The 11523-nt window shown below is 34.8% G+C and overlaps 2 protein-coding genes across 2 annotated transcripts; one reads left to right on the top strand and one right to left on the bottom strand.

The window, feature by feature from the left end:
- The first annotated feature begins 1714 nt into the window (after positions 1 to 1714).
- Positions 1715 to 6565, top strand: LOC111311559 (squamosa promoter-binding-like protein 9). Its single transcript, XM_022911040.2, has 3 exons — positions 1715 to 2238; positions 5594 to 5733; positions 5839 to 6565. The coding sequence occupies exons 1-3, from the start codon at positions 1829 to 1831 to the stop codon at positions 6459 to 6461; spliced, it is 1173 nt and encodes a 390-aa protein (XP_022766775.2). The 5' UTR covers positions 1715 to 1828; the 3' UTR covers positions 6462 to 6565.
- A 451-nt stretch (positions 6566 to 7016) lies between these two features.
- On the bottom strand, positions 7017 to 10725 carry LOC111311561 (D111/G-patch domain-containing protein). Its single transcript, XM_022911044.2, has 4 exons — positions 10580 to 10725; positions 9588 to 10127; positions 7646 to 7711; positions 7017 to 7499 (listed from the first exon to the last, which is right to left on the bottom strand). Exons 1-4 carry the CDS (start codon positions 10706 to 10708, stop codon positions 7440 to 7442), a joined length of 795 nt encoding a protein of 264 aa, XP_022766779.2. The 5' UTR covers positions 10709 to 10725; the 3' UTR covers positions 7017 to 7439.
- Between the last annotated feature and the right edge of the window lie 798 nt (positions 10726 to 11523).

Genomic DNA, 11523 nt, shown 5'->3' with positions numbered 1-11523 from the left:
GAACTCATTTACAAATCACACTTTACCACCAAAAAGAAAAAGAAAAAACCATTTACACCACCAACAAAACGTGAACTTAACATGCTAATAATTTTATGTTAGGTACATAATCTTTATGGGTTCTGCCACTTACTATTGTTTACCATTCTTAATGATGGCATCCACCAAGTAAATTTTATTGGACAAAACTTAATTAAAGTCTTTTAGGTAAAGTTATTAAAGTTGCTTTTTAAAAATAATTTAATAAAAATTTTAGATTAATAAATTAATAGAATTTAATATGAAAATAAAAGATCAATAATATATAAAAATATTATAAAAAAATATTATTTATAATTTAAATTTGTCTTATATTTGTTTAATTATACAAATTTTGTCAAAATTATTATTAAAAACATATATCTAAAAAAATCAATTTTTTTTTTTAATTTTTTCAAATTTTACATACTTAATCTATGTAATACAAAATTTTTAATGTATCACTTTTAATTTTTATTTTATCATTTTTAATAAAAAAATTTACAAAATTCACTTAAAAATTTTCATTAAAATTTTTTTCCAACTTTATTAATGCAAAAATAATTGATCAATCTTGACTTTTCCGTTGACTATTACCCTTCAACCCAAATGATGTGCCTCTGCATCAATTGAATGAGCACCCGACCAGCTTAATCTCACTCCCAAACTTCAAACATATAAGTAAATAAATAAATAAATAAAATTTATTTTTTCAAAGGGTTTCCCTAGTTAATATTCTATTTAAAGTAATAATTTTTTTTGGAATAAAGTAATAATCTTATATTAAATATAATAACTGATAATTTTATTGATGATTTCAAATGTATTGGATAAAAATATAGTAATATTTTAAAAAAGGTGTCCTTAAAATACTCGAAAATAAAATATTTTTTAAAACAGCAGTTGAAGATTATTGGACATTAACTCGTTATGTAAACGTATATACATTTAGATTTCTATCACTATTTTTGTAGATTTATGGCAAAATATTGGTTCTAGGAGTTTGAATTGTGAGGGATCATATGAATGTTTTAACGGCATTAGATGATAAAATATGTTGATATGAATAAATTTTAGTTTTGATAATTTATATATTTGTATTGTATTAAATATTTATAAAATATAAAAATTATTACATTATAAGTAATATTCACACAAATTCATAAATAATTTAATAAAATATTGGCCGCTCACATTATTTATCAATTATTTTTCAACAAAATATTATATTTGTCATGTTATTAAAAATTATGATAAAAATACATAATTTAATAATTTCAGATTATTTTAATCAAACACAAAAATCTAAAAATAAAATATCATGAAAATCATATTTTCTTCGAAAGAGTATATTTTTTCTCCAAATTCCATATTTTAGGAACCAAACGTTTTTTTAATAATATTTATATAATTAATAATTTTCAAAAAACAATACTTACCATTCTTTGCTGATTCTTTCTGTTTCTAAAAGAGTAAAGACTGACAAATTTGGTTTGTTCTGAGCTTTCTTTATTTTTTCTAATAAAGTAATTTAGTCAGAGTGTACTATACATCCCTCGCTGGCATGGGCCAGTTTCAGTGTCAGGTGTCTAACCTTTCACTGTCTCTCTCTGTGGATCTCTTTTTCCTCTTTACTTTACTTTATTAATGTTTATCGCTCCTTTATATTTATGTTTGTTTACTACTGTTTAGACTAAACAAACGCATTAAAATTTCTGTCTGTTGGGTGCGTGTACGGTGAGATAAGAAAGAGCACATTTTCATGACCCTCAAAGACAAAAACCCCATGAATGGGCACTAGGCAGAGCTCATGGAAATGGGTTCGGGCTCCTTGGGAGAGTCGGGCGGTTCTTCCACCAACTCTTCAACTGAATCACTCAACGGCTTGAAGTTTGGTAAAAAAATCTACTTTGAGGATGCAGCAGCTGGTGCACCACCAGCAGCTGCTGCTACTGCTACTGCTGCTGGTGGTTCAAACGTGGGGACTCCATCCAAGTCAGGCCCGGGGTCTTCAAGCTCATCCAGGTCGAGTAGGAAGGCCAGGGTGGGTGGAGTGGTGCAAGGGGCTCAGCCTCCAAGGTGTCAAGTAGAAGGGTGCAAAGTGGATCTGAGTGATGCTAAGGCTTACTATTCGAGGCATAAGGTTTGTGGTATGCACTCTAAGTCACCTAAAGTCATTGTTGCTGGTCTTGAGCAAAGGTTTTGTCAACAGTGTAGCAGGTCAGCCCTCCTAATACCTCTAACTTTGCTCTCTTCATTCTCCTTTTCAGTTCCAACTTTTTTAGTCTTGCTTTGTTTTGACTGGTCTTTGTCGTCCGCCTTTTCCCTTGTACTAATTTATGAAGAGCTTGTTAATTGGATTCTTTTTTTAGTTAATGTTCTGTTTCTATGATTGATGGTTTTGAGTTTTATCGGGTTAACTTTTGATTTTATTTGTTTTTCCCTTGTACCAGTCTTGGTGGCTTTCTGCATTATGTCTGGAAGTTTGTTACTTTCTTCTATTTATTAGTCTTTTTAAATTTCTCTGTTTAGTGGGAAGGGATATGGTGGCTAGAATTATGAGCCTGTTTCTTATGGTTGTGGATTAGGTGGTTTTGGATTTATTAGGTTAGTTAAATGGGTGTATGGGCTTAATTGAGTTCTATTTAAGTTAATTCGGACTTAAGTACTCTAATTATCTTGTTTCTTGGTTTTGAATTCTTATAAAGTGAAGGGTTGGGGTTTTGGTTTCTTATTGTCTTTTTTGGATTGATGTTCTTGGTTCTTTGTGTTTGGATTTGTAGATGGAGTCGATTCTAGTGAAGGTTCTGGACTTCATTGGTTGTGTTTGCTTGCTTTGGTGTTTAGCTACGGATTGGTGGCATAGATTTTTTGGTGCTTTTAATTTGTCTTCTCTTACATAGTTTTATAGTGATCCTTTTAATCTATGTTGAGCTGGTGGCAATGTCTGAACTATTTTGTTAAATAAATTTTTATGCTGAGATGGCATTGCATTTACACAAAATAAAATTTCAACCATCCTTCAGTTTTCTTTTATAACTTCTGGTTCTATGGTTTATGGGTTTGGCTTACACATATTTTCTTAAAAATCTCATCAGCGCATCCGGTATGCAAACCTGATCTTTTCTTAAACCAAACAGCATTAGTAACCAGTATTGGAGCATTTAAGACCAACTGAGTTCTAACTGTACTTCATCTTGAACCTGGCACCTCAACTTTGAATAAGTAGAGAAGTAAAACTGATAGTAGGTTATCAGTGATCTTAAGAAACTTCTTTCTTGGTTAACCGTCCTAAGTAGATTTTGGTTATTATGTCCTATGTTTTTCAGGTTGCTTAATTGTAATGTAATTGTGTGCCTGTTGCACCGATGTCTTAATTTTTCATACACCTAGGACACCTTCTTGTAATATGCTAAAGCATGCACTAAGTTATCAACTTTAAAGTAATCCCTGATCCTTATCTTGTGTTCTTCAGACATATGTTTATATCAATTCTGTGTTGTATATATTATTCAGTAACTTTAGTGAAATTAGTTTTCTGGTCTTGTTGAATGGCCTGTTTAAAGCCATTTGAGTTGCATGTTTCCTAAACCCTTTTTACCTGTGCAGTGGTGAATCTGTCACTTTATCATACTTTGTTTGGAGATAAGCAGATTGTCTATTATACCGGAATTAAACATGATTGTATGGAGGAGATTCATGTGATTAATATATCCATTGGCAATTCATAAAAATTGCACATATAAGGAAACATGGGATTAATAAAAAATAATCCAGTTGACTACATAAATAATCATGTAATTAAGTTAGAAATAATTGAATGTTGTGTCTTGATCCTTTACTTTCAACGTATGTGGTATTTTACTCTCTGGATATATTTGGCTGCTTCCCTAATGTTCTGTAATTTTTAATCAGATTTTTTGGAGCCATTTGCTTGGTGTGGTGGTTGTTGATCAATTGCATCCACAATTGGTGTATTGTATTTCCATTATTTTGAAAAAGAAAACCAGATGCTGTTTTCATCATTTTTGAAACGTTCACAAATTATGAATTGACTACACGGTCTAACGAAGCTTATAATTCTCAAATGCATGGTTTGCAAAATAAATGACTCATACATAATGCACTTCAAAGCTAAAAGAAAGAAAAAATCGAATGGTCCTAAATTTTTTGCTCATGACAACTTTTGGTATTTTGACATTCCCTCTGCCATTTTATGCTGCTCATACCTTGTTGAATGCAAGAGCCCTTTTATTTCCATGCTAGTAAAACTTAAGAAATCATTAAGTGTAGGAGGTTTACTCCTTGAGATAGTCACTGGGGTTAATTTTAGTGATGGAACTTGAGTGAATGTGCTAAATAGAGTTTGAAGCATGCATGCTGTTTTCATCATTTTTGAAACTTTCACAAATTATGAATTGACTACACGGTCTATCGAAGCTTATAATTCTAAAATGCATGGTTTGCAAAATAAATGACTCATACATAATGCACTTCAAAGCTAAAAGAAATAGAAAATCGAATGGTCCTAAATTTTTTGCTCATGACAACTTTTGGTATTTTGACATTCCCTCTGCCATTTTATGCTGCTTATACCTTGTTGAATGCAAGAGCCCTTTTATTTCCATGCTAGTAAAACTTAAGAAATCATGAAGTGTAGGAGGTTTACTCCTTGAGATAGTCACTGGGGTTAATTTTAGTGATGGAACTTGAGTGAATGTGCTAAATAGAGTTTGAGGCATGCATGCTTTTGACTGTGGGAAGTAATACACTCTGATAAAAGCAATCCAGGTCATGTAAAAGCTGTTTCAATTTCCTAGGTGAAAAAGATGTTTCATTGCTATCTTTAGATGGAATAACATGCATATGGAGAAGCTGAAAGTTTTTTAAGGATGTATTTACCTCTATCTGTTCTTTTCTTATAGTTATGCTGTAAAATTCTCAGGGTGCAATCAGGCTGTGCCTATTAAGATATTGTAATATGGTTTCCTTGTTTAATTTGAATCTTAATCATACGATTTGCGTCTTTAAGGTAGGCTTGACTTTGAAAGAAGTGACAACAGACAATAATAGTAAATTGGCAGATTGTTATATTCATTGGCAAGTTCTTTCTCAATTCAGTTTGTTATGTTTGAGAATTCTGAACTGTAGTATGCTTGGTAGCCTTCCAGATTGGGGATTTAGCATGTACCAAGGACCTATTTTAGGTGATGGCAATATCTGAGTTTCTTGTCTGGTTCCAGACTTGTTTATGCATCAGGAAAGAGAACCAGGTCTAAGGGTTCCTTTTTTTTTTTTTTTTTCAATAAAATGTCTTAAGCAAAAGTATGCCTAAGAATAGTATGTATGAATTATGGAAAGTATCTTATTCTTATAGATTTTGTCTTTGTGCTTCGACAAGGCTTGAGTGTGTGGTATATCCTACATTGACAGTTAAAGTTAGTTACTTTTGAATTTCTGATCCCATTTGCTGCAAAAGGCATGTTTTGTAATTGCTTATATGAATCATTTTTCACTCGTCCTCCTCTATCACAAAAGAAGAATTATGCTCTGTTGTGTGCCCACTATTATCCAGATTTCATCAGCTTCCTGAATTTGACCAAGGGAAACGGAGTTGCCGAAGACGGCTAGCAGGTCACAATGAGCGACGCAGGAAACCACCACCAGGATCATTATTACCCTCTCGTTATAGCAGGCTCTCTTCATCTATTATTGGTTAGATCGTGCTTAGAAATGGTGTTTAAAACTTTGTTTAGTAATTGCAAGGGAATGGCTTGCAGTTCTACTGTGTATTTAATAAGGTGTCTGCATTTGATACAGAAAGCAGTAGAGATGGAAGCTTTATCATGGATTTCACAGCTTACCCAAGGCATTCCTCAAGGGATGTGTGGCCAACAGCAAGATCATCAGAGTACTTACCTGGAAATCAAAACACAGCTGCGGCAAGGTCACTTCCACATCCATGGCAAAACAACTCGGAGAATCCTCGACCTGACCTTTTCATGCAAGGTTCACCGGGTGGGACTGTTTTCTCCAGTACTGAAATTACTCCGGGACAATGCTTCACCGGAGTTGGTGACTCAAGCTGTGCTCTCTCTCTTCTGTCAAATCAACCATGGGGCTCTAGAAATCGGGCGTCGAGTCTTGGGGTAAATAACATGATAAATACCGAAAGGTATTCTGCGGCCCAACCAGCAACGCGTCATGGTGCAGTTGTGAATCCTTATTCAAATGCCTCTTGGGGTTTCAAGGGCAATGACTCTGGTAGTAGCTCTCATGAGATGGCCCCTCAACTCGGTTTGGGTCAAATTTCAGAACCTGTTGTTAACAGTCAGTTTTCTGGCGGACCGGAGTTCTGTCAGCAAAGCAGGAGGCAATATATGGAACTTGAGCAGTCTAGAGCATACGACACCTCCACGCAGGATATTCACTGGTCACTCTAAGTTAGTTGTGTTTCTCTTTCCTCATCATTTTGGCCACTTTTCATGCCCAATCTTATGTCATACATGACATGCTGTTATTTTAGGCATCTGATTTTAAGTTTTAAGTCAGTGTCGGATAAACCCAAACTATCCCTGTTATGTGTCATCCCAAGGTTTGTAAGATGCTGAATAGCAAGGTGTTCCCCGCGCCAGTAAACTAATTAGATGTCGAACCATCTAGCAAGGTATTAAGCCTTAAGATAATCTGTTTGGCTTATCAAATTAGTTGTCACTGATGAGGATTAATGGTTCTGATGCCCTCTTATGTCATTGCTGCTGCCTGAGTAGCAATGTGTTGGTATACTTGGTTATGATGGGTGGCAGAAATAAATGGGCTACCCAATCTATTCAGAAGTTCAAAATTTCCAGACATGAATAATAGAACGTGGCATATGAATGAAGACAACAATTGTTTTTCTAAAATTTGGGTGCCATTACGAAGATGGTATCATGAGGATTTTAGTGCCCCATTCGGTGTTATGGTTAAATTTTTGGTATGGAAATTAAAACATCATGTGCTGCAGCTACTGGATGCTTTTCAGTATTGATTTAGTGTCAAACATCAATGTCCTGAAAATTGGAACTCCGCTTACATAAAAATGAAAGAAAAACACCTCCTAAGTTCTTGTGACTCGTGGTGTGCTGAAAAACCCTAGATTCATGGCTTTAACAATTGCATCCCGAAAGAACCTGAAGAATGTTTACAAAGCATACTATATTTTTTTATCCTCTGTTTTAGTCTCTGTTTAACTGATCTATATTCCAGCTTTTGGCTCATGTTGACTTAAAAAAAAAAAAAACAATCTAAGTGCAGATAATCACCTGCTTCCATGAATTCCATCAGCAGGAAGCTCAAACATTTCACCGACAGTGGCATCACTCATCAGAATTCACTAAAAGTGAAAATTTATTTCAACGTCTAAATCAATTAACTCCACTCTAGTGGTCATCTTCGTTTGTTCCAGGGCAGTTGGATAAAAGTGCTTCCATCGATTCATACTGAAACAAATGGAAGATTCAAGCTTAAAACAATAAGGAATTCAGATTTCTGGAATTTGGATTTAGCTCAAAATTTCTAGAGTCACACATTAATAACCAAGTGCAAAGCTTTGAAGTGGTAAAAATGTTAGCATAATCAAACTTACCTGAAATCCACAGAAGGGACAGTACTGATATTCATCTCTCAGTTTCATCAATATATCTTGCAAATCCTGCATCCAAAATAGTGTGACTATTACCCACACCAAATTAACTCTCCCAGTCATGCAACAAAAAAGAAGACAATAGTTTTCAGAATAAAAATATCTTAGGCTCTTAGCTACATTCAGATACACAAGGACCACAGGAGGAAAATAAGGTAATGCTGAAAGTACTGTTAGCACAAGAAGTTTGTGCTAGCATACCTTCGACCAAGTGGGCAGTCAACTGAGATTTATAATGAGAATTGGAGTCGTAAGACTGGCCAGGTTTGTTGGTCTTCAGTTCACACACATCAACTTTATGTTAGAATTCACCCACCCAATGGACATAATGTCAATACCACCAAGAAAGCTAAGTTGACAAACACTGGTCGTCCTTTCAGGTGAAGACAACAGTGCAAGAAGAGTACTAGCTATCTGATAGTAGCAATTAAAGACTTGGATGCCCATTCTATCAAAAGACATCTTTTTCTTGGATCAAGTACTCGTGCTAAGTAAAAGGTGTTATAGCATCATTCCTTAACAAGAGCATGCATGTGGGTTATTCATACAACCATATTTCTCTCTCACTCTCTCTAACATTTTTCATTAACAATACTTTATTCTAACAATTAGGGGTAGTCGAAATCGAAGAGAAGATGAGAGAGGGCCGTTTGCGATGATTTGGACATGTGAAATGTAGGCCTAGCTGTGCACCGGTTAGGAGAATTGAGTCTCTAGATCTAGAAGAGATCATAACATCTAGAGGTAAACCATGAAAGATATGGATGCAAGTAATAAAAAAAAACAATATGATGGTTAAAGAATTAGATGAAAAGGTGGTTGTTGATAGAAATGAGTGGCGCAAGAAGATTTAACCTATAACCTAACCTAATTCTCTTATTTGGTATTTCATACAGTCGACCTCAAAGTATGGGATATAAGGCTTAGTGTGTTGTTGTTGATGTTGTAATACTTTATTCTAACACCACAGGTCCATGCACCACCTGGTAAGCTACTTTTTGGACCTAAAACACTGGCCCTAAAATGTTGAAACTTATATGAATGATAGATTTGAATACTTACATAAGTTTTGATAATTGTATTCTTAACCAATGGGGGATAACGTCACAAATGCAATAATGACCAATTCACAATGGGCGTAATGCGATGCCATGTTGGACTGGCATATACTCTGATCCTAATTCTAATGTTACAAGCTGATACCACTAGCCCAGCTACTTTTGGACCTAAACCATTGGCCCTCAAAAACTTAAATTCAAGTTACTTGTCGTGACTTGAACCCATATATGGGCTTCACAACCACATTCCTATCCATTCGCACATATCAGATTATTATAGTTTAGGCCTAAAAAACAGTTCAGTCACTTGTGTTTACTTTGAGCATGATTTTGGGGCATTATATACACACACCATACACATCTTTTTAACTTCATCAACAATGAGACTTGATTTTAACTACTATAATACAAAATGTTTCATGCATAAAAGCCATAGCTATAAAAGCAAACTTAGCTTGAACTTTAACTAGTAGAATGCACTGAAATAATTATGCAGTCATAAAATCATCAACAAGATGCTCAATCCGAATTTATTCGTCAAGCAGAGAATTTTAAACTTTGTTATTCAGACTCTTCACTTTGCTTTGAGTATTCATGTTGATGCAACATGAAATTTGTAAGGTTTAAGGCAACCAGAAATCTACTAAACCTAGATACACATAACATTAGGAAATGAGACGAATCTATACCAGTATACAATTCTACATGACATAGGCATTAACAAAACACGCTAAAAGTAGGTCTAAAATAAGTTTGTACAACTATATACTTTATACGTATGTGCGGATACTTATATCTAATATATATATGTATGTAAGTCTACATACCCCTTCTGTCACTTCTTCTTCCTCTTCCTCTTCATCCTGTCCCCCCTCATCTTCATCTTCATTCTTCTTGGGCGCTACAACTTCTTTATTCTCTAGTTGATCAAGGGCTGCCTTTGCCTTCTTGTAATTTACCACAACTCTCCGACTCTGCCATTGTAACTTTTGCCAAGAACCAAATTCTGCCATCAAAGCCTCCTCATTCTTCTTTTTTGTCTCTAGCTCAATCTCCTCTTTTTTTCTCTTCACCTTAAGTGGGTCCTCCCGTCCAATCCCAGCTCGTGACCGCCGAATGTCAAGCCCCACCGGCTCAGCTCGACCCAAGCCCTCCTTTCCAAGTGCTGAGCCTGGGATGTAACCCATTTGCTTTAACAACTTGAAGCCTATGTTAGATTGTGGAATTGGAGCATCTATTTTTGCTAACGTTTGCTCATCCTCTTCTAGCTGCTTCCTTTCTCTATCAAGTTTACGCTGTTCTTGCCAATTCAACTTTTTTGACTTTTTCTTGGAAGGTTGGGAACTCAAAGAACTGGTGTTAGGAATCTGCAAACATTAAAATGACTGTAACAAACCTATAACAGTTGCCACAAACTTTAGCAATGGAGGAAAGGTCTTTAAAGTTTCATTTCTGAAAATGCAAAATGTCTAAAAGCTTGTTTATAAAAGGGGGAAAATAGGTACAAAATTATATTCCATTGAAATAACTGGCATTCTTTATTTGTTCGTTAGAACAATCTTTGAATTTGTTGAAATACTATCAAATAATGAAGTAAAAATGTACCCATGACCAGAGAGAGTTTACTGTTGGTTCAAATTCTTCCCTATCTCTTCCTCTGATAAAAAAAAATCGACTTTTTTTTTATAATTACGCCAAATCAATGTAATAAACAAGAAAAATAAAGCCATAGTTCCATATAAATGAAGAACTCAATTACTTCGGAGAGTTTAATTGCAAACTTTAAACGATATATTAAAAAAGAAAAAAAAAACCCAACCTTTTTGGAAGAGAATTTAGAAGGGTTAGTAGGTTCAGGAGAAAGAAACTGAGACAGATCACCCATATAATCTTCTTCGTCCTCTCCTTTTCCATTGCTGCCTTGATTTCTGCTTGATTCTTCTGCCATTTCCACCTTCAGAAGCAGAAAACAGAGATTTTAGTAGTAACCTTTGAAGAAGAGAACTTGACAACAGTATCTGGGCTTCAGGCCCAAAGAATATGGGCTTCTTTTAACCTCTAAAACTGTTCAAACTCGGGCCGAGTTTGGATCCAAAATGAACTTGCCCACGTGGCATTTTTCAAAACGACCTCAACTGCTTTTGCGGACGTGGATCCTCTTCTTCTCTTTCTCTCTCTGGAAAATTCTGTCCTTCAGCGCTTTTCTGGAGCTCTGCTTCAGTCAATGTCAAGTCAAAACACTTCTTAAGTTCACTTTCTCTAAATTTTTTTAAAGTTTGTTACCAGTTAGATTGATGATTCTTTGAAAAACTTGAATCATGCTATAAAGAAATCTGATATTCTCCGTTTGGTTTTCAAGAAAACGAAGGAAAATGCAAGAAACTTGGTTTACTTTCCAAGAAAGCCAAAATATGACAAGCTTAGCCTCCGTTTACAAACATTATTAAAGCTTGTTTCTTTTTCTATCGTTTAGATTTCTCAGAAACCTTCTCGTAATCTGATTTTTCATTGTGACCTAACATTTCCTTTTCGTTTCTGTTTTTCTTCTGCGTTTCCAGGAAAAGCTAAGATTCTCGACGAAAATGTATAAGGAGCTGCTGTGTTTGTATTTACTGTAGTTGTTTTCTCGGCGACTTTGTTGTTAGAGTCTAAAGCTACTACTGATGAACTTGATGGTAATTTTGTTCCAATCTTTTTTCCCTCTTATATTTATTGATAGTTCCTTTCGTATTATATGTTCTGTTTGGTTCGTAAGAAAATATA

The sequence above is a fragment of the Durio zibethinus genome, chromosome 1, assembly GCF_047325235.1.
Source record: "Durio zibethinus cultivar Kanyao isolate XHJ-2024 chromosome 1, ASM4732523v1, whole genome shotgun sequence".
NCBI lineage: Eukaryota > Viridiplantae > Streptophyta > Magnoliopsida > Malvales > Malvaceae > Durio > Durio zibethinus.
Note: the sequence above shows the minus strand (reverse complement) of the source record. Positions and strands in the feature narration are given on the sequence as shown.

Bases quoted from the DNA above. Each gene is read 5' to 3' on its own strand.
- LOC111311559 (XM_022911040.2), top strand. From the start codon at position 1,829: ATGGAAATGGGTTCGGGCTCCTTGGGAGAGTCGGGCGGTTCTTCCACC. The intron at 2,239-5,593 runs GTCAGCCCTCCT...ACTATTATCCAG, and splicing joins TTTTGTCAACAGTGTAGCAG to ATTTCATCAGCTTCCTGAAT. The intron at 5,734-5,838 runs GTTAGATCGTGC...CATTTGATACAG, and splicing joins GCTCTCTTCATCTATTATTG to AAAGCAGTAGAGATGGAAGC.
- LOC111311561 (XM_022911044.2), bottom strand. From the start codon at position 10,708: ATGGCAGAAGAATCAAGCAGAAATCAAGGCAGCAATGGAAAAGGAGAG. The intron at 7,712-9,587 runs GTATGTAGACTT...TTTTGGATGCAG, and splicing joins AAGAAGAAGTGACAGAAGGG to GATTTGCAAGATATATTGAT. The intron at 7,500-7,645 runs GTAAGTTTGATT...CATTTGTTTCAG, and splicing joins GTCCCTTCTGTGGATTTCAG to TATGAATCGATGGAAGCACT.